The sequence below is a fragment of the Apteryx mantelli genome, chromosome 16, assembly GCF_036417845.1.
Source record: "Apteryx mantelli isolate bAptMan1 chromosome 16, bAptMan1.hap1, whole genome shotgun sequence".
Classification (NCBI taxonomy): Eukaryota; Metazoa; Chordata; class Aves; order Apterygiformes; family Apterygidae; genus Apteryx; species Apteryx mantelli.
The window spans coordinates 8,465,792-8,491,390 of record NC_089993.1 but is presented as its reverse complement, the minus strand read 5'-3'; the positions used below and the strand labels follow the sequence as shown (position 1 = coordinate 8,491,390).

Genomic DNA, 25,599 nt, shown 5'->3' with positions numbered 1-25,599 from the left:
AACGCCATAAATTTGCCAGAAGTAACAGCGTTGGCCAAACACCACCGAAGTGCTAAAGGAACGCTGCGAGCTCTGCGGCAAACCTCGGCAGCGCAGGGCAGCGGTGCCGGCGGCAGCGGCCTCGCGGGGTCCATCTCCGCGTGGGGTGACTCTCGCCCAGCCCCCTAACTTCACTCAGTTTCAAACTTCAGAGTCCCTTTTTTTTTTAAAGCTTGGAAGATTAATTGGAAATAAAACATCTCCATCCAATATTAAATTTGCACACTGGAATATAATTAACAGTGGCTAAATTAGGTCAACACAGGCACTTTAATTAGCTGTGTATATCATATATGTTCAACAAGGTTGGGAACACTGTATTGCAATTAAAGAAGAGTGTTTTACACCTGTAAAGATGAGTACCAGAATAGAAACAATTTTCACTAGTGCTCCCAGATAGGTATAGATAAAATTACCACTATTGTCTGCATTTCCTTCTCTTTTTTGAAAAGTCTAATTGTTGCACTAATATGGCTAAAGTTGTAGTTTAAATTTAGATTTCTTCCTTACATTGGTGCGTGTGAGTGCTTCCTGGAAGGTACAGTCTGCGTGACGTTACTGGCTGCGTTTGGATTATGGAAAAACCTGTTGATGTAGGGAAGGAAGTGAGCACCTGCCCTCTCCTGTGCAAAGAAGTGTTTCTAAGTGTTGGGAGAATTTGTGAGATGTGAAAGTCCAATATTTTTGTAGCCAATGAAATTTTACAAGAAGCAAGAGTAACAGATATTACATAGCTAGCAGTTGCTAGTTAAATGTCGTTGCAAGAATCATTACTTCTTATATTCAGATTTATTATAATTATAACCAGTCATCTTTAACTTTGTATTAATGCAACATGCAATGTGGAACTAGATTTTGTTCTGATTAACTTGCATATGCCAGGTTTGCGAGCTCTGTGTCAGGTGGTACGCACTTGTACCGCAGCAGCAATGAGTGGGCAGGGGGTGTGTGATCCCTGCCTGGGGTAAATGAACCGCCTTCTTCACGGAGAGCTCCGTCTGCCTCATAACATCCAGTTCCACGTAGCTGAGAGAAGACAACTCTCGGATACAACGTTATAGGTGAAACTTCACCGGACAAGAACTGGAAAGCATAACGCTAGGTCAGATTTCTTACAGTGCTTTGTGTCAGAGTATTATGATGATAAAACATCACTGAGATACTTCAGGGCGATTTCCCAGGAAAACTCAGTTGCATCCAGAGCTGGTGTCGTGACAGCTGAAAAATCATGATGCCTCATGATAGACATTCACTACAGGTTGTGAAGAAATGTATATACTTTAACTAGGACAGCTGAAATTGTGTGATCCATTTACTGCTATATATTGTGCCTGGGACATACTGTAGTTCTGTGGCCTAGTATGATACGGAAAGGTTTTTAAGCAGAACTTTGCATCTTGCATAGCAGATACAGCAATACCTCTTTAACATTTGCTATTTTGTTATTTTCTTTGTTCCATCCTTGTTGCTTAGTCTATTAGTCTTACTGTAAATATGCCTATCCTGACACTTATTGTTGAGTATGTTGTTTCTGTACCAGTGAGCTTTTGTTTGGCTTAAAGGCGCTTCCTTTGACCTTTACTGTGCTGAATGCAGTCCGAATTGCAGCAATTATTCTGCAGCATTTCTTAAATGCTGTAATCCTAAAAAGGGATGGTGGTTCTCTCTGTTGCTGAGAAGGAATCATAGCTGTCATGCAAAGGAGCAGTGAAGTGTGCTTTGCTCCTGTGCTTTGCAGCTAGTGCTGGAGAGGAGAGAAAAGGAGTAGGAGGACTTTCAGTGCAGCTGTTCCTCTCCCGAAGCGAAGGTGGCCGTCTGGAGACCTCCGGAGAGCCAGATCTTAACTGAGTGCAGAGAAGGACAAAAAGGCTTCCAGCGCCGGGTGGGAGAGGTAGGGGGCTGCCAGTATGTTTAGCTCCTTTCCTCTTTAATGACATAATCAACTTCTAAAATGGTTTCTCTGGCATGAGTCTGAGTTCTTGTGCTACATAAAAATAGTTGGGACGTTTCCTAAAGCCAAGACTATACCAACCACTGAGGATTTGGTGAGTGCTCATTATTAATTCTGTACTAAACGATGAGGCTACAGGAGCTGGTAGCTTTTTTGTCTCCCTGTTTTTCTATAAACTCTCTGGGCATTTTGTTTTCCTTTGAGCCCTGGCGATCACAGTATTGGTGCTTTGCTATCAGCATAAGGAGCGCCCATGAGGAAAGAGCAGTACATTTGCATACCCCATATGAGATTTTGCAGCAAATTTTGAATACTTCAGAGTCTTAAAATGGATGTCTTCAAACCACCTAGGTTTGACAATTCCCTATTACAATTCCCTATTAGTAAGACATGAAAGTGCTTATACAGTATTTTTTCTTTTAGACTTAGAATGTCGTTGTGAAATATGGACATTCAAAAATATGAAGCGACACAAAGGTTTGCAGCAGAAGGTGTACAACAGATGCTGTTTCTGGAGGAAAGGGTTTTGCTCGTGCCTCACCCTGCAGTTGCTTGTTACTGCTAACCTAACAAAGTTAGTTTATGCTCTCCAGTTATTGACTTAAAACCACCCCTTAATTCCTTGGAAGTGGAAAAGTGTGATGGAATAAAGATAACAGCTTTTCTACAAAGCAAGACAGGTTAGATTATGCAATTGCTCAGCATTATTTTCTTCACAAAAGTGAGGCAGTTCAAAAATATGTTTGCAGTAGATGCATATATCTAGCACAGCAAGAACCTTAGCAAGGTTTAGTGACTTGGACAGTGCTGGGGGCGCATATAGTGTCCATTTCATCATGTAACGTTTTGCTTGCACAAGGATGATGACTGTGTCTTGTGCACCGTTCCCATCTGCTGGGAAGAGGGTGATATGACAGGGTGGATTCGTTTGCTGTCTGCGAGGTGTGCCGGTGTGACAGACTTCCTTCACGTGCCCGCGCTGGCACGCAGGGAAGGTCCTGCTCGCCTCTGTTTGCTCTGTTTCTCTGACACGTTGGTCTCTGTGCCCATGGGTCGCTAGGGTTGTGTCAACCATTGCTGTCTTATTTAGAGATTGTACCAGCTACCGCAGCTGGGGAGGGGACTCTGTGAGGTACCATAATGAATAACTTTGCTAGTTTTCTTTTTTCTTTCTTGCTTAGACTAGCCATGTTTGTCTAACTGTTATACAGCAACGCCACAAATGGTTCATTATCACCCTCCTCAGCTGCAATCTTCAGAAGATGAACATGCAGAGATGAGGGGGATCACTCCATGTAATACGGTCTGTTTGCAGGGCATTTAGTCCAGTGTGAACGAGAGGAGGATCTCATAGCTGCTAATTCAGGCTGACATCAAAGGAGCTCTTCCATGCTCTCAGCTACTCTGTGTTCCTGTATCCTGCAGAGATTAAACCAAAGGGAAAATTCCAGAGTGCAAATGAAGATGGAAGAAATAGTCAAGGGAATGTTCAAAAAGTACACGATTGCATACATACACGTATTTGTATAACGAAAGCAGTGGTTGCAACTCCATGCCTGAAGCTGTTTTGCACTTACAATAGTGAATCAAACCCTTTGTGTGTGAGTCCCAGTTTGAGTCCCAGTCTTTTGGCCATAAACAAAAGATTCGTATAGTTTGGGGCAGGACCTTTCCTGAAGACAATTCCATTGCCCTTTTTTCAAATGAATACCATCTTCCTTATTTCTCTGAGACTGAAGCCACATCATTATCAATCTAATCAGGAATCAAAAACCTCTGGATATTTTGTGGCATTTCAACACGGTAGAATAAAGGTTATTTGGATCTGTTTTTTGACAGTTCCATACCAGAGCATGTCTGTATTTTTTTGAACATTATTCTTAGCTTGAATTTTCTGTTTGAAATGTGTTTGCTTTACAAACACACACTAATGTGTTTATTACTTTCAACTCCACCTTAAGGTAGTTTTGCGTTCTTCCCCCCGCCCCTTTTTAATCTAGCAACACAGATATACTGTAGTGTCTGCTGAGAATAAGCTCGTTTTCCCTTTTAATTTCTCTAGTAATGTTAATTGAATTCTTAGGAAGTTTAAGCAGAAAGAAAGCTCTCTTTCTAGACCCGCTTTTATGCTCTTTGCACTCTAAGCATGCTATTCTATTCTCTGTAGCTCTATTTGCCGCACACTGTAACTAAATGTAGTTAATTGGGTTTAAGGTTGGAGCATAAATCTAATTTTCAGACCTGTCTTTGAACTACTCAGTAATTCCATCTTTCAGCTTGCATAATCCAGAAGTCCAAATGTTCCTTCTCTACTGTATTTAATGTTCAAGTAAATGGGTGTCATTCTAAAAAAAGTCATGTTACTTCAATGAAAAAGAGATGTTAAAAGAGCATACTTCAGAAAAATAGGTAGATTTTTCCTGTGTACTACCTGTGCCTAGAGGTGCTAAGGAAATGATTCCTGAGCACATGAGATTTCTTACCAGCACATGGGTGCAGGTGTGAATAACTGCGTTACACTTAGGTGGGGAATGATCTTAAATATTCTTAGCTTCCTAGGGAAGAGGAAAGGAATATGTTATGTGCTGAAACAGAGGCAAGAGATATTGAGAAAACTGCCCTGATTTGTCTACAGCTAAATTTGCTGTCACTGGGGAGAGGCCACACCAAGGATAAATGTTACATCATATATTGGCTTTATTTTATATTCAAGATGTCTGGGCCTGCCACATGAGCTCAGATACATCAGATTCTCCATGAAGCAGAACAGAGTGTGTCTGGCTGCGCACCAGCATGGTGCTGTGCTTTCAGGCCTGTGCTGCAGGGCAGGAGTCTTGCTTCCAGTGGCACTCGAGGAATTCATTTTTCTGACCACCCAAAAAGTTTTGAGATATTAAAAATGTTTGTGTTCTGTTTCAGAGAAAAAAAGTTAATTTCAAATTCCCATCAATCTGCAACCCAAACAGTTGAAAATGTTGAAACTCTTTCTCCTCAAATTTATCTCTACGCTATTGTAATAAGTTAGAATGTATTTCTAGATAGCAATTCTACAACTATAGGTATGACATCTTCATCAAAATTAAATTATTCCTTTACATAATAGTTATTTGAACAAATGTTTAAACAGACTTGGGCAAGTGATCCCTACATTCCACTTGTTTCTTTCTCTTGATTTTGGAATGAGTATTCTCCTGACATTTGCTTTTAAAATATAAAATCTCTAATAAGTCCTTCAGTTTTTCTTCAACTTTAGTATTATTATGTGGTAGCTAACAAGAAACAGTGTAGATATTAAGCTTTTATATTGTTTTATATTGTTTATATTGTTCACAGTTCTCTCCTTTGCTCTTTTTAGGTATGTAGGCTCCTTCGGTTTTGCAGTATGATTCAAATCCATCAGATATCTGAATTTTTCAAAATTAAACCACAATGAATCACAATATTATACCTTTAACATCCTTAGAGGAAATCTAGGAGGACCAAGTTGCAGCTCATTGATGCATAACAGCAGTATCTTTGGCTTCTGTTTGATAGTGTTGTCTTTCTATTATTAACAGTTTAGCATAGCCTGCATCAGACCAGCGACTTCGGATTTCATGACTTTTTTTATACCGCTTGCTATAAAAAGTCATTAAATCTTAGTTGTTGTGAGACAATTCTGGGTGCATATTTTTCTTTCAATTTAAATTCCTGTGGTGCATACCACACAAATATAACTTTGCATTGCAGAAAGATAACCTGTGACATTTTAAAGAGTAATTTAGGCTTTAAAGGCATTTTTTGCAGTTATATGCAAAGAACCTAGACCAAATGCAAAAGTAGCCTATTTTCCATACTTGAGGCTGGTAGTTTAAATTGCAAATTTGAATTTTGTATACTTGGTGAACAGTCTGCTTAGTGTTTCAGTTTTGTGTTGTGCTCAAGTATTTGTAGCTAAACAATGTTTAAACAGGCAAAAGCTGTTTTTTTATTTGATATTTTTCTCCAGGGTCCTCCGCAGGATTTCAGACTATGACTAGCTTTTCTTCTTATCCCCCCCCCCCCCCCCCCGGTAGTATACTTGCACATCTAAATTTCAAAAACTTAAAATTTCATTCATTAATTAGTTGAGAATTATTCCTCTCACTTAGAGTTTTTCACCAAAAGCATACATATCAAATGTGTTCTAGCATTCAAATTGTTTGTCATTAACATTATAAAACATTGCATAAAGGCTATATCTGTGATACCAATAGTAGTAATCATGGTAGTTTAAAGACAAACCCATTCTATCTCAAATCTAGATGTTTGGACTTGCTCGGAGGATGCCCTTTTTCAGCTCATTTTGTCCGTAGTTATCATGATCACTAAGTAGCACGCTCTGAAAATTTGCTGTAGAAAGTCAGGCATGCACGTATACTCACAGTGAGTGCTGCAAAACACCAGAGACAACTGCGTTTTGAAACTGTCCACGTTGGTAAGCTATTTCACTGTAAAATGGTTTATTCAAATATCACTGCTGTCTTCTACCGAGAACAGCAACTGAACTTTTCATATTCTGCTTTTCATGTTCTGTATATGAACTTATTCATATTCTATAGTATTTATAGTGGCCTTTATAGGAGAAGCCAGGATTTGCATTTTATTTTTAACTCCTCAGATATTTTGCTTTGTTATCATAGGTAAGTCACTTTAACAACCAGTGTTGAATGAGAACTTAACATTTGAGTTTGCAGTGTAATCACAAGTTTTTACGCTTTGTAAGCAATCATCTTCTATATTATATTCATAAACAAACTCTGTGATAAAATGACTATGAATGTTGTTATAACTTGGGATTTTTTCCTAAGCAGTGTGCAGGTTTTTTTGGCATGCCAGCTTTTACTAGTCTCTACAATAGCCAGCATATGCCCTAATTTATGTTCCTGGAAAATGGAGTTTCAGTTAGCTATCCAGCTTGCAGGGGAGGTTTAGTTACTTTAGTTCTTTCAGTATGAATCATTCTAAGAGCAATGAGGAGTTGATGGTATTGCTAACGATCTGGCAAGATTGTCAGTCCCGTGTGTTTTTTTTTATAATGTGCTAAGCTTCAGCAGGTAATAGGAATTTTAAGTGACTCAACTGCAGTCATTGACTATGATCCCATCTTGTCTGTAAGTACATTTTTCCCTCTTCAGGATAGTTATCTCCAAACCATTGCAAAATATATTTTTTAATCTAAACAAGTGTATTGGTTGCCCATACAAAAATCTTTCTGAGAAGATTCTTCTTCAAATAACCAGTAATCTTTTCTGCTTTTTTAAAAAATTGACATCAGAGTCTGAAAATATCCTTTTCTTATCTCACTTAAGAGAATGTAACCAAGCTGTTGAATGACTGCTTCACAGTGAATAAAATTCAGTCTATGCTCAGAGCCTTATGGTAAATATGAAAATGATCATGATTATTTTTGGTTGAAAGTGCATGCTGCTTTTTCAGAAGTAGTGGATAAAATTGGAAGTTAAGGTGAAATTAATTCCTTTAAATGAATTAAGAGCCTGAGTTTTATTAAAACCCCAAAGGAACTTAGATACTTTGTTTTAATGTGTCATGGTTTCAGTTTTATTAATTATATTTAATATTAGTGAATGTTCATGCAGAAGGACAAAATGTTAGCTTCAAGTGATACTTTTGTCAACTCTGCTAATGGAAAGCACCGTCGACTCTATCATGAGAGAGGAAATTGCCCTGTATGGGAGAGAGCAGTGGGAGTGCCTGCAGCTCTGCCTGGGGACGGGTGATGAGCCAGCTGAGAGTTTATGGGTGAGGATTAGGGGGCAGACCAATGTCGGTGATGTCATGATGGGTGTCTGCCACCGACTGTCAGATCAAGAAGAAGTAGTTGATGAGGTCTTCTTCAGATAACAGGAAGAAGCCTCGTGTTCACAGGCTCTGGTCCTTGTGGGGAACGTTAACCACCCTGATAGCTGGTTGGAGGGACAACGCAGCAGGGCACAAGCAATCCAGGAGGTTTCTGGACTGTATTGATGACAGCTTCCTGAAACAGGTGATTAAGAAGCTGATGAGGGGAGATGGCTCTGCTGGACCTTATACTTACAAACAAGGAAGACCTGGTTGGGGTTGTGAAGGTCAGGGACAGCCTTGGCTGCACTGACCGTGAGATGGTGCAGTTCAGCATCCTGAAAGGAGGGAACAAGGCTCTCCCTTCCATATTTGCATAAAACTAAAGTCTTATCCTCCATTAAATGGTCTTATCTTAAATGGTCTAAAGTCTTATCCTCCATAAATGAATATGAAAAAAGTGATGTCACCATTCAAAACTATTGCTGAAAGATAGAAGGAAGTGCAACATCTCTTCTTCAACAGTACAGCTATTTAGAAATCAAAATAGCAAGTAAAGATGGAAACTCTTCACTTATGAGTCCAGCCTTTGCAACAGAGTAAATACAACATCTGTGCTAACCATTTCTTAATTAGAATAGATAAAATCTAGCACAAACATTTCCCAAACAAGAAGAATGACCTGCAGGCATTTTCTAATTAATATCCTTCCTCATTTGCCGTTCTTAGCCCACCAGCAAGGTTCCCTCCAAACTGTTCTGCCATTTTTTTTCTACCACCCTTCATGACGTTGAAATCTTCCTCTTGTACTTTTCTTTCATTGTGCTTCCTGACACTGTGGATTACTCACAGTATTGGTGATAGAGGGGACAATCAGCAACGGGCGTGTGCTTTGTGCACCGCCTAAAGCCCAGACGAAGTCAGTCTGACACCCTGGGACTGCAGCAGTAGACCTATTTGGACAGCAAAATAGGAAGGCAAGGTCTTAGTTTTTAATTATTTTTTAAATAAGGTAACAACGAGTGAATGTTGAGATAAATCCATTGAATGCCACAGATACAAATTTTGGACCTAACTTTTGAGACTTGCTCACCACAAAACATTTTTCCATAGAGATGCAACTGTTAAAGGAAATTAACATTTTCCCAAATTCAGCTGTTTAAAAATATCACCATTTATGTCCTCCTCAGAACAGTAAAATGGCAGTTAATCCAATTATAAACATTGAAAGAGGATCATGATTCTTTGTTTAAAAACAACAAAACAGTTGTATTTTTGACAGGATCAGGTGAGCTCATATTCTTGCGAGCCGCTCATGTTCCTGTTGTTCCATATGAACTGATGCAACCGCAAGGGGGTGGTTTGCAGGGAGAAACACTTCTGAATTATGCAGAGCTGCCTGCCTCCTCCCATCATCCGGTATCTAGTGATTTGGAAAGGCAGGTGCTGCCACGGCCATGCTCCCGAGCACACAAACGCAACTGAATCCCTGTCACATTTCTTTTATTTTTGCTGGTTGGGATAGGCAGGTGGTATGGCACGTGGTTCCACTTTTTTCCCCACTGTTGAAATTGATGTTTCACTTGGCACGTTTGCACTTTGTTAGGCTGAAGTACTACTCTGGCTGGAATTTTCCCCGTTCCTGTGGGCCAACTTCAAGGAACGCTTAGGGTGCAGGCATAAAGAGCACTCTGTAAGCGAGCGTACGCAGGCACAGACTCTGCTGCGAATGAGAGTATATACTATAACTTGACAATCAACCCATTTTTATGATGCAGCTGTCTCATACAGAGTTAAATAGGTTTGTTTCCATGTGCATGAAATTGGTTTTCTTGCAAAAGCTTCATCTGTTGAGTTTGGTTCAATTTCGTACTCGAACTGTCTAAGTGGTATTCAGAAATCCTGTGCCCAGCTCCCACTCATTTAGATTTGAATTCCTAATTCCCTTGAGATACATTTAAGTTAGGAAATTCAAAGTACAGAGATTTGGCATTTTTGTATCTTATCTTAAAGCTTAGTAAAACATCATGCCTTATAAACAGGATGGAAAGCAAACTGCAAAGGGTATGTGCTTATGTGTTTCCCTCAATAGGAATGTATATAAATCATATTCCTCAAGTGCTTTTGTGATTCATTTTTAAGTCTTTAGAAAACAGAAGGGGGTGACAGTTTCTTATGCTTTTCTGAACCTGACTGTGGAATACTGTACTGTTAATTTCAGCCTGTTTTCCTTGCAAAACAAATATTTTGTCAATCTCATGATTATGTTATAATTTGTTTAGCTTAAGTAACTGAAGGATTATTAAAAGGCCTTGTGCTATAAATTTTGTTGATTGTTAGCTCATTTATGTTGTCTGTCATCACTAGTCAGATAAAACATGCAATTAGATTTATAGATGCAAAGTAGTTAAGCACAATATGAAAAAGAAAATGCTAAGGTTTTCAAGATATTTAAATAATTTATGAATCATTTGCTACTTGCTGGTGTTCTGGCAGCTGAAAAAAATGTGGGCTAGTTTAGAAGGAAAATTTATAATAGTAAATACATAGAAAAGTTTAAATTAAAATGGAGTATGCTTTCTTGCATTCCCTCTAAGTGATAAAAGTACATATTTACTTTAAGGGTTGAGATTTACTTGATTACTTGTTGTACCTTTAAGATTATTTGGCATTAACTAAGACAGAATAAAATACATTATTGAACTAAATCGTGCACAATTGGAATTTGTGTTTACTAAAAATGTAATTTGGTCTGGGCCAGGTGTAATGGAACCCCAGTACTAGGTAAAATACTAACATCTCTAAAGACAGCTGTAATAAATGGAAGAGATTTGTCTTTTGACAAGATACAAAAATAATGTTCTGATAGCTTGGTCATCAGTCTGAGGGGTTTTTGAGGGGTTTATCCCTCTCTCCCCCACTGAGGCTTGTTTGCTGACTACTGCAAACTCATCCCCATTGCAGATGGAGTATCTGCTTGCTGTTCTGGTTCCAGTGCAAATGATACATGTCAAATTTTCGTGCATTTGTAGCCATGTGTTAGAGAGCGATAACTGATGTCATCCAGTCTTTATAAAGTTGTTACCTCTTAAAATAGCAGTCTTATTTGTCTTTACTGCAATGCATTTTCTCACTTAATGCAATTACTAAAGAGTTCTAAGGAAGTTTTGATAATGAAAATCTAAGACAACTGTCTTTGTAATACAATTTCCCATAACTGTATCTCAGCAAATTTAATGTTAGATCTCATTGGTCGAAAACAAACAAGAAGGTATCAGCAGCATGTATGTCTTCGCATTTCAGGTGGGAAAATGGGAGAACAACTCACTGAGTCTGAAGTACTCTGTCTGGCCAAGGTATAGCTCTTTTGCAGACAGTGACCCAGACGATAACCATTTGAGCATTGTCACCCTGGAGGAGGCTCCCTTTGTCATTGTTGAGGATGTGGATCCTTTGATGGAAACTTGCCAAAAAAACACTGTGCCATGTCGTAAATTTGTCAAAATTAAGTAAGTAAATACACAATATTCCTCCTTTTTTTTGAGTGCAAAAAAAAATTCCCTTTATTTCCCTATTTTCTCATTAATTCCTATTTCTTTCACTGTATGAATTTTTTCTGCATCTTGCTTTTTTCACTTTTCCTTCAGTATCTTTCTTGCTCTTCCTTTCTCCCGTTCCCACACAGTATGCCTTTCTTTGCACAGTTTTTTCCTTTTAATAAGTTGAAAGGGGAATCGATTCCATTTCTGGTTAAATACATGTAAATCACGGTGAATTAATAACAAGATAGTAAGTTTATAGTAAATTCAAAATCAACTAGAGTTAGCCTTTTCCAGTCAGATGAAAGAAGACTGTATATTCTAAAATCAGGTTCTGTTTTAATGAGTCCTCTTTGAATTGTTTCCAGGTATGTAGAAATGTGCCTGTTGTAATTCGTGTTTAACAGTTTGAGAATGCCTCCTATTGAAAAATATATTTATGCTTAAGTTTGGTACAGGATAAACCACACCAGCCCAAAATACCACTGTGACATACTGGCTAGAGAAAAGTTCACTGGTAATTGCTCTATAGTTTTGGAGTAATCATTAGAAATCAGTGGAAAATTTCTCAATGTGCATTTATCAATATTGTTGCACCCATTCTGTGCAGAAATATGTCTACATATTTCTGAAATGGATATAATAATTGCATTTCTTTAATTGAGCAGGTGTTAGGGGATTTAATCCACGTAAGCAAAGATTTCCAGAGACTGCTGAATGGTATTACATGTACTTGCTGAAGTCCAGAGAAACATTTTGATTGACATAGCTGGACTTTTTGATCAAGTTCTAAACTATTTTTTTATTTCAATTTTGAATTCCTTCAAAGCCCTTAAAATATTGCTTTGGCCTCTCAAGACACTTATATGGAAAATTTCTAGAGGTCATAAAATGGGCATTTAAGAAAAAAGTAAAAGGAAAGTCCTCATCCTGGATCCACATGACTGGTTACAGTTTGGGACTTTGGTTTCTCTTTTCGGTGCTTTTCTGTGGTTGCAGAGTGGTCTGCGTACTCAAAAGGAGTGCAGTACTTGGGCTGAAAGTCACCTTTTCAAACTGCAAGAAAAGGTGCAACATCTGTTTCCAGTACTGCAGCCTGCTGTGCCTTTCACAGCTTACGTGTTGGAAAGTTCTGTAATTACTAAATGACATGTAATCTTATGTCTTAAGAGTGAAAGTAATAAATGTTAAATTTAAGCATAAAATCTGAGTTTGAAACAGATATTTGGATCAGTAAGTGGAGACTGTATGTTTTTATGGCATGTTAATGAAGTGTTTCCGTAGGCCAGATGCTATGACAGAAAGCATGTCTTACAAGGTCTACCATGTCTTCTGTTCATCTCTGGTCAAGCCACTGCAATATTTTATCTCTGTCACATTATCTGTAAAAGTGAGCTAAAGACACTTAACATTATTTTGCCCTGAAAACTGTCTGAAAAGCTTTATGTAAATCCACATTATTATTTTAATAATAGAAAGGAGCCTTATGCTTCATTTTATGCAGCAATTGTTTAGATGAGAAATATTTTAGGACTCAATTGTATTACTGAGTCATTAAAAAAAAAAATCAGAATATAATTAGTGAGAACTACAAACACCATATAAAGCATCCTGGGGATTATTTCTACATTGATTCAGAAAAACGTGGTCCCTCACAAGTATGGAATAGTATAGAGAATGCCATCTCTTAAAAAAAAAAACACAAAAAAACTAGACTTCATATGCAAGTAACTGTCTTCATCTTGGAAAACTAATTACAGAAAGTTGTGTACAATATGCTGAAAATTGCTGTTGTTATTCCATTTTTCACGGCTGATATGTTTGTGTTTCTTGTCTGTTGGCAGCAACTCAACTAATGAAGGAACTAATGTAAAGAAGTGCTGCAAAGGATTCTGCATTGATATCTTGAAGAAATTGTCTAAAACTGTCAAGTTCACATACGACCTGTATTTGGTGACTAATGGGAAACATGGCAAAAAGGTCAATAATGTGTGGAATGGAATGATTGGTGAAGTAAGTTCTGTTAGGTAAAAAAGGCTCTTAAGTAAAAACTTAGCAATGTTTGTTTTTCATTCATTTGGAGATGTGGTATTCCCTACTGAGTAATACTGGTGGTGTCTTTTTTTTGTGGATTAGGTGGTATATCATCGTGCAGTCATGGCTGTGGGGTCTCTCACTATTAATGAAGAGCGCTCCGAAGTGGTCGACTTTTCAGTGCCGTTTGTTGAGACAGGGATTAGTGTCATGGTGTCACGGAGCAATGGCACAGTTTCACCATCTGCTTTTCTAGGTATGACTGTCCAACCCTTTCAGATTATTTAATTGCATTCTATAGAGTTGGGTAGGTTTCACTGCTCGTTAACTGAGATACTGTATTGGGTGTCTCCTATAAATGATAATTTTTCTGTGTTAAAACATTTTCATATCTTACCAAAATTCATATATACCAGATCCACAAATACATTTTTAAAGATTCTGTAGATATTTCATTCAGCTTTATTTAGAAACAAACAAACAAACAAAATGAAACAAACCCAAATCCAAATTTCTATGTGTTTGAGAGCAAGAGAGTTCATAGGTGGTAAGGTCAGTTTTTGTCTTTGGAAGCATGGGCAGAATAGGAAAACTATGCATCTATATTAATTTTATAAGTTTTTTGAGGGGGATAAAACTCAAAGTTTGTGGAGTAAGACCTCTTGTTCAGTGATCAGTATTCTCCATTGCCAGTCATTTGAAATGTACACTAACAACTCATATACTAGTATTTTTCTGTCGTATTATAACTCTGTACTGAAAATTCTTATAAAACCTGGTGTTTGTCTGGGGGAAATTTTCTTTGCAAATCAAACGACAATGCTGAACCCATGTATTGATCTATGCTATGACAGGAAAATCACCTTAATTATTCAGTTGTTCCTGTACTTGTTCAATTTTAGTACTTTCTATTCTAAATAGCTTTTTATTTTGCTTTTGCTTCTTTTAATTCTCCACCTCCTTACCGGACTGCTTAAATTATTAAAGAATGTTCTGCTTAAACTGTTGCTTATAGCTCAGCTTTTTTGCATTGTCTTATTTTTCCCTTTGCCTTATTTGGAGTTTGACAGATTACTATTGGCATTTCTACACTGATGCTTTTGCTAAAAGACTTTTTGGAGTGTTTCTTTTTTCTATGAGAATGCTGTAAAAATTTCTATGATAGTGCTGTGTCTCATCTTCCTGGAAATGCATTCATATCATCACTATGTTTTCCCATTCCAACTGGTTCATCAAATTTTTTTTTTTTGGTAAAATCTTTTCTCTTATTTCTAGGGTTTTTGTTCTTCATTTAGTAACATATTCAAATCCCTTTAATTTTCATTTTCTATTCTTTCTCTATTCTATTTCTTTCTATTTTTCAATTTACTATGATTCCAGGTAATATGTGAGTTAACTTTGTACTGAGTACTTTGTACTGCATGTTTGTATTGAGCTGTATTTAGCTGGAAAATGTTCTTTACCTCTGTCTGCTTCTGAACTGCTCTATCCCTACTTTTTAAGAATTTTCTATTGCTTGCTTGCTTGCTTACCATACCCTTCCAAGCAAATATTTGTATTAATTGAAATATCTCTATAGCCTCTCTTAAAAATAAGAAATCTCTCCTTAACCTTCTCTTAAAAACAGAAATAAAACAGTTTGGCTTAAAAATTCCCTGCTTTGTCTCTTTAGACATCCAAAATCACAAGTGGTACTGTTTGGAACTTGGCTCTTCCTGGTTCCAAATTTCTGGAGAAATTCTAGCAAAGGCAACTGCTCTCATGAGATTTATACACTTGGGCCCAAATTGTTATGCTACATCCTACTTCTGGGTGATGCATTCATGTTAACTCTGGCAAAGTTCAGATTGGGTTACATTTTTCTCATTTTATCTCAACTCTCACTCATAATCATTTCCTGCAATGATGGAAGAATTTTTAGTGGTTTCCAGTCTTAATCTCAATCCAAAAAATGAAGAAGTTAAAATGGAGGAACCTCTTGGCCTTTCAAAAACAAAGCATAGGAATGAGCTCATGTCATGTCACTCCCAGTGCTTCTTGTTTCTTTTTTAACTTGAAATAGCATGATAAAATATTTTTCTCACACTTTAGAGCACTTCCAGTATCTATCAGAGTTAGGATATAAAATTCCCCCAAATAAGCTAGCCTAACAAAGGGAGGGATGTTGCCTTGCCATACAAACACTTTTTTCCACATCCTTTATGCCATAACAGCTACAACAGTGTTTCCTGAAATGAGAATTTGTGATTGAACAAAGATGACACTTAAGAACTTGTTCCCTATTTCTATTATCACATACTATTACCATAGCCAATCCTTTCAATAATTACTGCTTGTTCTGGTATTAGAAACGGCTTTCTAGTTTTCTCTTCCAACTTACCACTTTTACTTAATCGTGTTTTTTCTGTCTTTCAAACTGACATTCAGTTTTCCATAAAAACCTCTTACTGGGGGGCCTTGATTTCAGAAATTTGCTCACAGCTGAGAGTGAGACTTGCAAAAGGATGTGTTTGTAATTTGTAGAAATGACCACCTTCACTGGAGGTAGATGGAAAAGAACACAGAGAAAAAATTTCTGAAATATAAAATTTGCTGTGAATGCAAGCTTTTGACTTTTTTCCTACCACTTTCTGCTGGATAAAAACCTAGAGAGAGATGTACTTTGCTGATTTACTAAAAGTCTTAAACATATGCCTAATTGCTCTTGCTTTGCTGAAACACAGTCATAACAGCTGGACCATTATGTTGATAAATGCGCATACCGCAGGATGTATAGAAACAGGATACTTTATGTACTTGTGAACTGAATAAACAGTGGGTCAAATCAATATTTGCCACTCAGTGTCAGTTAAAGCTTTCTCAAATAAAGTAGAAAAGTGTGCAGCCGTTGTTTTTGAATCACAACTCACATTTAAGATTTTAACTGTACTAAGTTTGTGTATAGTAACAGCAGCTGGTTGTAGGTTTTCCTGCTTTCTTTTAGTATTTCAGGAAAACTGATTTCTTTATAATATTGATACTTGGCTGTTTTCTAGCATTTTGGTTGTTAAAAGCTAATTTACAGAAAGCCGCTGGGCTTGCCTGGCCTAAGGCATTAGAATTCTGGTTGTGCTGAGACTGGTTTAATGAACTGTGTTTCTGTTTCTCTTGTCTGTTTTGCTGCAGAGCCCTTTAGTGCTTCTGTGTGGGTGATGATGTTTGTGATGCTTCTCATTGTATCTGCCATGGCTGTCTTTATATTTGAGTACTTTAGTCCTGTAGGATATAACAGGAATTTAGCACAAGGGAGAGGTAAGCTTTGCATTTTACACAGCCCTAAAGCTATAAAAAAATCATGTATTTTCCATGCTTTACCCTCCATCTTTTAAACTAAACATGACATAGGAATAAAACAGTACGAGCAGCTATGAAACTGTGTTGCACTTAATTTAAAATGTGTTTTCTTGAGAGCTTATGTACTCATGTTTGTATTCTAATTCATTGCGATGAAGAGATAGAAGGGTGGTATTACAGAGAGTCATGTTCAAGCAGTGTTTGGTTAGTATACTCCTATCAGCTGGAGAGTGTCAGCTTGAAAAAGCACTGGAATAAGTTCTGCAGACTCCTGACTCTTGTGACTGCACAGGTAGCTGAAAGATGATGATCTAAACTGGTGTGGTTTAGTAGTAATCTGTGAAAAACAGCTGTTAAGCTGTATATAGTTTTATATAGTCCCTATAAAAACATATGGTTCTCTTGTGATGAATTCAGCCTTGAAATGGGGGCAGTGGCAGAAGGGCATCACTTTGTACTGTTTAGCATCCGTGACTATAGAAACTTCCCTTCGTTTCCAGAATATACCAGCACAACAAAATTAATACAGAACTTGCCTTTCTCAGTGACAGCTACAATTATTAGCATTTTGACCTGAGAATGAGGGTTTCATCTACTGTGGTGCCCTCATCCTTTCCTTATTTTACATTCAGTTCAGTATGCTGACTGTTTTTAATTTCTAAATCATACTTGCCTCATTTCATATCAAGAGATCTTCCAACTTGGTGAAAGCAGTCCTGGAGACTATTACAGGCTAATGGTTTGTTCTAGTTCGTGTGTTTGGTTTGTTGCCTGAAAAAGGAAATTATCATAATGATCGGAGGATCTTACAATTTGAATAAGCTGGTAAATTTGTAACCACTGTCCAAAATAAAATTATTCTGTAGGAATAGACTGTCTTTCTCGAGAAAAGATGTATTTAATATTACTTCAGAGAATCCGTATGATAATCACAAGGAAAAAACAGTCGTTTAGGGGCAGTATTTACACTCATTTCACTCAGTTTCCTGCCATGTCTTTGATATTTTAGTTTCACTTTGTAAAGTCTAGAAGAACCTCAATAGACTTTAATATCCATCAGCTACTTACGTTTAGGTAGGTTAACTATGTTCAAAGGGGAAAAAAACCCGCAATACTGTTATGGAAAAGTCATGAATCTGCTCACGGCCAAAATTCTTCTGTCTTAAAATAGCATCAAAATAAGATTGGTTTTACTTCTTTTAATGTTGAGAGCCTATGATTTCTGTTGGCTGAGTCCTGGCTTGACACCTTTGAAAATCAGGAATGTACAGTTAAAAACACACATCAGTAAGTGCATAGAAGAGCTTCCAGTCACTGTTTCCAATAATAAATACTGTTAACTTATGAAAAGCAAAGTATTTCTTAGTGCTAATCTATGAATAATGACAAACACTATAATTAGGAAGGAGAAATCAGAGGTGCATGTGCATATTGGGGGTTTGGGGGCTAAGCTGTTCTCCTTTCCTGTGCCACTTCATGTGCTGGAATTGATTATGTAGTGTACTTACAGCTACAAAGGCATATTATGGCACTGCACTGTCCTAACCTATCTCTAGAAACTTGTCACAAATCCAGTTGCCATTCTTTTAAAACATGGGAAGTTTAAAATAAATGGGAGTCTTTATGTAGCTTTCTACTTTCCCTAGGCATTTTTGGTAGGATGGAGCTCAACGGTACTACTGCTACTACTACTATCTCCAGTGACATAAGCAGAACTTTATACTCTGTTTCCTTGGCATATACTTTTCTTATCATTGCTGCTCAGAAAATACACATTAGCCATGTATCAGCTCAATCTTAAATGGCCCTGAAATGTAGTTTCATAAACCAAGAGCCAGCTCCATTATGCAGCACTGCTGCAAAAAAGAAAGAAGATAATCTAAGCTGTTGTGCTTGATTGCATCGTGAAAATATTGCATTATATTAGTGAACATTTCTACTGAAATGAGAACATGCACTAAGTATGCCCACTTTGGGTTTATTCTTTCAGAACATTCCATTTAAGTCCATTTATTTCTTCCATTATGAGTATTTCTGTTTATTGCTTTGTCTAGTAATATCAAATCCTCTATTACATTGATGTAAGTTCTTGTAAATCACAGGAATAGAGAATGAGTTAAGGAAGTATAATTAAATCTGATTTTTAGTGTATGTCCCTGGGGTGTAAGAAGAGAGGAAGGGGGTAGTATTGCAGGTGCCTGCATCTGAACTTATTTTCTAAATTGCCATTTAATTGAAAAATAGATACTTATAAAAAGGTCAGATGATTCAGATTCAGAAGAGGCCTATCTCTCTCCATTGAGTATAAAGGGAGTCTAGATGACTAGCTATATGTGATGTCTGCACTGTAGTTGCCTCCAGCTGGGTAAGGATAGTCTTGCCATTATTCTCGGAAGGCTGTACGAATAAGCCTTTTTAGGTGCATAATGTCTTTGCTAATCCATTTGTGCCACTACATGGGAATGAGGGCAATATGCTGACTACTTGTTCTTGCTTTTGAATGAATTCAAAGCTGACTGGTAACAGCAATAACAACTATTGAGGAACTACATGGATTACCTGGGCCAGGTTTTTGCCTGTAATAGCAACTGAAGCCAGTGCAACTAACTCTGTATATGTGAGGTAGCCTTAGTCCAATTCACTGAAAATCAGTTATCTATGTGGTTAGCTCCTCTGTGTTGACTTACTGATTGATTTTTCTGGGTGGGAAGTTACTTAAATGTGGGTGAAATATTAATCCATTTTGATCTTAAATATCCTTATCTGAGGGTATACAGTATTAAAAAAGCATAATGTTGGAAGACTAGAGATTACAAAAAATACTTGAACTGAATTCTTGAGTATTAACTCCACAGTTTTCCATTTTACATGTCAGCTGGAATAGAAGACTGAAAGGGGCAATACTGTGGCACATACCTTACTGCAAGAGAGATAACACAGTTTGTATCTTTTCCAAACCTAAATCTGGTGCATGCTTTCAGTTTTCATTTTAAAACTTTTGAAGATAATTCCCCTTAGAAAACTGTTAAAATAATTTTTTAACAAATAGTGAAATGTCATTACAATAGAGAGTACCTATGATAAATCCTGTGATTCCATTGGGAGTACAATAAATAAGTATTTAAATATTTTTTACCATGTCTTTGTAAGTACTTTGTTGTTATTATGTAGGGTATCTGCAACTAAAATAACTGCTCTTTGCAATTACAGATCCCCATGGACCATCCTTTACCATTGGAAAGGCTATTTGGTTACTCTGGGGCTTGGTGTTCAATAATTCTGTGCCTGTGCAAAACCCCAAAGGGACAACTAGTAAAATCATGGTGTCAGTTTGGGCCTTCTTTGCTGTCATTTTCCTGGCTAGTTATACTGCCAACCTAGCTGCATTTATGATTCAAGAGGAATTTGTTGACCAAGTGACTGGACTGAGTGATAAAAAGGTAGGTCATCTAGCTCAAAAAGGTCAGTCTCCATTTTCCCATTCTTCACAATCATAATAAATAGGCTGATTTTGCATATTGTTTTAGCTTTCTTCTGGTGGGAGTGTGCTTCCCAGATCTTTGTACTTTCTTGTGACTTTTAATCAATAGGTTTATAAATCAGAACCCATACAATTAATTAATTTTTATTTCATTTGTGTAACCGCTTTGCTATGGTGATATTGCACAGAGTAGGTAAAGTCCATTTGCAAAATTATTGTTCTGATAGATGTGCACAAAGCACATAAAGGGCACTCTGTTTTCAAGTTTGTGCCCAGTTATTTTAAAATGAAACTAAATATTGACATTCAGAAGTAATATTTAAATAGAATATAGCACAAGGGAAAACTTCTTAAGGGCTTTATCTCAAAAGACAGAAAATAAAGGAAGCTGTTATTCAAAAGAGAGCAACAACTCAAATAGCCTTGTGTCTGTTTTTTGTTTTAACTGTTTTTTATGACTAGCCTTTGAGCGTACTCTTGAATTATCATAGCATGAATTGCAAGCATGGCTAGAAGAAAGACAGATAAAAAGAAAACAAAATGATAGTAGTTTTGTTTTTATGAAGTTATGTTGTTGAGAAAACCTTTGGAAGAGTATAAAGTTTGTTTAAAAAAAATACCTGTATTTTAAAATAATATACTTAGTAAGAGCAGATAAAAGGTATTCTTCTCTTGAGGATTTAAAAAAAAAAAGAAAAAAAAAAAAGGAAAGGAACTGAAAAATGCCTTTCTCCTATTTGTGCCAAAGCACTGAACATTTTCCTGAGAGATCCTTTTGTCAGGACTTGGCTTGCGCCTGACCCAGCCCTGGCTTTCGGTTCTGCTGGTGCACCCATCCACCTCTCCGCCCCTGCTGCAGATCATGTGGGCTGGGAAAATTTTCAGTACTTGATCAGTAGCCATTGGCTAATGACTTCCTTATTTTTGTGATTTTTCTGTACTCTAAGCTAATGAGAATTCAATTTTCACAATAAGTGGAATAAAAATAGAGAAAAAACTTGGATCGGAAAATAGCTCCTGCTCTTGTGCAATCTTCTGATCATTTATTTGATCTACTACCTTTATTTTTATTTTAAGTTGTTCAGAGTTTTGTCTGAAGCATGTAGAGATAAATCAGGACAACCTGAAAAACAATAATCTTTTTCAAAATATTCTTCTATTTATACACAGTTTTTGCCTCCTCTACAATTCTGAGCTTGTTCAGATTTTTAACATTTCCAATAATTAGGGACAATTGATGGGAATGTAATATGATTCATGTTGAATTATTTTTCTCCCCTCTTTGCTGTGTTGCTTCAGCACTCTGTTAGTAGTCAAACAGTTCAGGAATTTTCAGTACAGTTGTTTTTGTGGAGAACTCTGATCCTTGCTGCAGGCAAAGCACTCATGGGCAGGGGCCTGCAAGAAGACAGAAGTGGGTATGAATAAAATTAATTTTAAAGAAATAATATCTACAAGTTCAAGAATTTCTTGAGAAGTTGACAATTTTTTAAACAGGGAAATAACTAGAGACTTAATAAAGGTATCCTTCTGGTTAATTAAAAAAATTATAATAGCTGAGCATAATTTCAGTCCATAAACTTGAAGATTACTTTACTATCTATATTAGTTAATTTGGCCTACACTAACTAATGCTTAGTTGGTAAATCAGTTCATTATTCTCTATCCCCCCACTCTTTCCTACTGTCACGACTGAAAAGCCAAGTTCTTTTGTCAATGCTACTATGCAATAAAATGTTCCTAGGTAGAGATATTGGGGTTTCTCAATCCAACTCCATACATGATAGATTACAGAGGAAAAGAGAAGCCAGGAAAAAACCCTTCTCTGAGCAGTCATCCCTGACCCTCAGCATTCCATGACTTCCATTCAGGAAATGTGTAACACTCTAGCATCACCTCTCTGTTTTGCTGAACATAAAATGACATGATATTTACCCTTCTTGACTTTGAGACCTCTTGAGAGTTTCCTCTTCCTTCATCATGTTGCCAATGAATTTTTTGAATGCCATGCCATCTATGTGTCACCCAGAAATACATGGCACAGCATGTACTGGAGTTACTAGGGGTGGGTGTTCATAAACTCGAATGATTCAGAAGACAAGAAGAAAATTATATTTTGACACGCTTGTGATTTTTGAAAGCTTTGTGTTCATGAAAAAGGTACAGAAAATGAGTCCAAAAGTATACAGCAAAGCAGGTATTCATAGAAGCTGTTACTTTTGAGACAGTATTATGCCTTTTTCATGGAAAGAAATAGAGATAAGATTACTAAAGGAGAGTAGAAAGCAGTGAACTGAGTTGCCTTGCAGAGCTGTTGTCTGCCCGCTTCCTCTACACAGTCTCATTTGAGAATGGCCCCATGTGCATGTGGACTAGGGTTTAGTTCCAAGGTTAATAGGCAGCCTGAATTATGTCTTTTACAGATTCCTTAGTTTTGCAAGGTTCACAGTATTCTTGTAGCACTGTTTTTATTTTTATCTGCAATAAGATATGTGGCACATGCTCTGTAATTGCTTACAGATATGTCTGTGTCATATTCGAGCAGAGTGAGGTCAAAAGGCAGTAGGGATGATGGATTATTTAGGGTGACCCTCTTACCCCAGTCCATCTCTCCATTTCAATATTAGACCCTCACAGTGCTTTTTCAGAGTTGTCAGACATAGATATCGATTGCTTTTCAGTTACTGACAATTATAATAATAGTCTTGGAATTACTGAGGAGTCACATTTTTCAAAAACCACCCAAAATCAGAATGTCAGCACTTTCCATCTGGTAAAAAAAGAAGGCATAGAGTTCAAATGTGGGTGTTTTTCTGTCACCCCAATCCAGCCATAATTCCCATTAAAATTTGTGTTAGTAGAGGGAGAATATTTGCTATTTTCTACTATTTTAATAATTTTTCCATGATTCCTTAAAATACCCTAGAACAATAACTAACAACTGCTTTGAATACCAACCTTTTTAGGCAAGCATGCAAATCATCACATTAACTCAGTAGTTAAAGTTTGTGAAAGATCACATTAGTGACTTTAATGAAATTATCAGTTTTATTAAGGCATATAGACATACAGGTAAAACAAACTAAAAGTAATAGGACTGTTTTCTCAGCTGAGACATCTATTATGGGAATCCTAGATCTCTGGGATTGGAGTTTTGTTACTGTGTGCGCCACAGATCTAGCAGCAGGCAGAACTGGGGGAAACAAGAATGAATTGTTTAGTCTTCTGAATAACAGCAGATCTCTTTGCAGTTATGATTCAAACAGGGGGCTTCTGCGTTAAATTTAAGGATTTTATTAACAATAAAAAATTTTTTTTCAACGTTTCACAAAGCGTCTAGGAAGAAAATTGCCTCCTAGCAGACATGATATATTTTAATTCCCATCATGGGGCTTCAGGGAAAATGAGTGCATGTACAGACTTGATGCTTCTTTCTTTCTTCTCTCATGCCTGCCACATAGATCTTTGCTGCAGTCATAGAGCTTATATGCTTCTCCAAGACATGTCAGTTCTTAGAAGATAAATTTAAAACTACTGATGAGAACTTTATACACACGAGTGCACTGTTGCTAAAAAAAAAAAAAAAAAAAAAAAAAAAAAATTAAACTCCTGTCTTTTTTTTTTTTGCATTTGCAAGTTGTCAATGAGCAGGCAGTAGTAACAGATAATGATTTCCAAAAATTAATCTCAGTGTGACTGCTAAAATTTGTGGGTTGAATGTGTGGTGCCAAGAAATTCCCGTTAATGGATGGTGTTTGGAACTATTTGTCTCTTTGAATTGTCAGTATTTGAAATCCTTTTAAGAGTTATTTGCTTGCTTAAATTGCTTGTTATCCCCTATGGTCTTTGAATGAACAAGTCCATTTTATTAATCTCTGCTCTCCTGCAGAAATATTTTTGTGTTACACGAATGTTCAGTTTAGAACTGATACCTCAATTCCTTCAGCCTGTGAGGATTCCTTCTTCCCCACCAACAACTTTCACCTGTGTGAATGTACTTGAAAAGTGAGACTATTCAGACAAAAACTTAATTTATAAATTGCCAAGATACTCCACCGTGATCTTCCTGTTCCTCCAATTCTCCTGTCACGCCCCAGTATTATGAGCTGAGCTTGCAGATGGCTCACCTTAGTTGAATTTCCAAAAAATGTCAACCACGTGAACAACAGCAGTTTCTACAGGTCTTGAATTTGGTGTTAATTTTTAAAAATTTTTTCTACAGTTCAGCCTATAGGAAAATTTGAAACAGACATTAGGAGTTCCTGGAAGCCATCTCACTACTAAGGAATTAATTAACTGTATATTTAAATGAGGTTAATAGCAAGCTACATCTACATCAATAGAATCTCTGGGCATATATTTAAGAGCAAGGTTTGCCTTGCAAGGTGTTGCATAGGAAACACAGAAAGGAGAGAGCAAAGATAGACTAAAAACCATGACTAGTATGCAGTGTAATTTTAGTGTTTGGGTCAATTAGAATGTGTAAGGTAGTAGCAAAATAGTCATTTAAATAGTAAAGCTGTGAAAAGAGAAAATGAGAAAAGTAAGAAGTCTGTTATCTAAAAGAGTAGACAAAAATAAAATTCATTCCTTTATGCTTTGTCAAAATATGTTTAATTAAAATGAAGCATTTAATTGTAGTTCTGTAACGTGAAAATATTGTTGCGGCAGTAATACCACAGTCAAGGTTTGATGGAATTGAAAATACTCCCACTTTTCGTATAAGCCTATTTGTATTCTATTTCAAAATTGGCACTGGATAATGGGAATTCTTAATGCCCTGAGACCAAACTTTAAAAAGAGGACTATTACATATGTAGCCCAAAGGAAGCAGCAGCCATGTAAATATTAGCTGTCTCTTGCAGCACGGGGTATCTAGATTGCTGTTCTCACTTCAGCAGTAATAGCAGACTGTGTTTTACCATTGAAGTCATGGGTGCCTGCTTTTATTAATGCTCAGCTGAATTTCCTCATTAGCCAATAGCTCCTCTAATTTGAGTGGCCTTTTAATTTAACTCTTAAAGAAACATTTTAACTTAGTCCTAAAGTGTCACTTAATAGTTAGAGGGAGATTTTGAAAAGGGACATACAAAATTTTCAGGTCTGTTTATGTGAGATTATCAGAATGATTTCCAAGTCTGAAACCTGAACGTGCCCCGAGCTCTTGCTAATCCTTTGGAGATAGTCCCTGGCTTGTTTGTGCTGATGTAATAGAGATGCAGAGGGTAAAATTGTAGAATAAATCTATGTGAGCACAAGCAAATAGCTTGCAGTTTTAAACTGTAGAAGTAAATAGGGACCAGGACTGGAGGTGTGGAAGCTGCAGAAGCTCTTTTTATGTCAAGAGATATAGCTGCCACACTATGTGGGAAGATGCAGGGAGACTGTAATTCCCCCTGAAT

At 37.0% G+C, this 25,599-nt stretch overlaps 1 protein-coding gene across 1 annotated transcript in view; it reads left to right on the top strand.

Moving 5' to 3' along the window:
* GRIN2A (glutamate ionotropic receptor NMDA type subunit 2A) overlaps nt 1-25,599 on the top strand; it is a 185,914-nt gene that overhangs the window by 126,510 nt on the left and 33,805 nt on the right. The window contains exons 5-9 of the mRNA XM_067305993.1: nt 11,114-11,319; nt 13,194-13,362; nt 13,486-13,639; nt 16,549-16,674; nt 19,927-20,156. Of these exons, the coding sequence (XP_067162094.1) occupies nt 11,114-11,319; nt 13,194-13,362; nt 13,486-13,639; nt 16,549-16,674; nt 19,927-20,156 (885 nt within the window). The remainder of the gene's footprint in view (nt 1-11,113; nt 11,320-13,193; nt 13,363-13,485; nt 13,640-16,548; nt 16,675-19,926; nt 20,157-25,599) is intronic.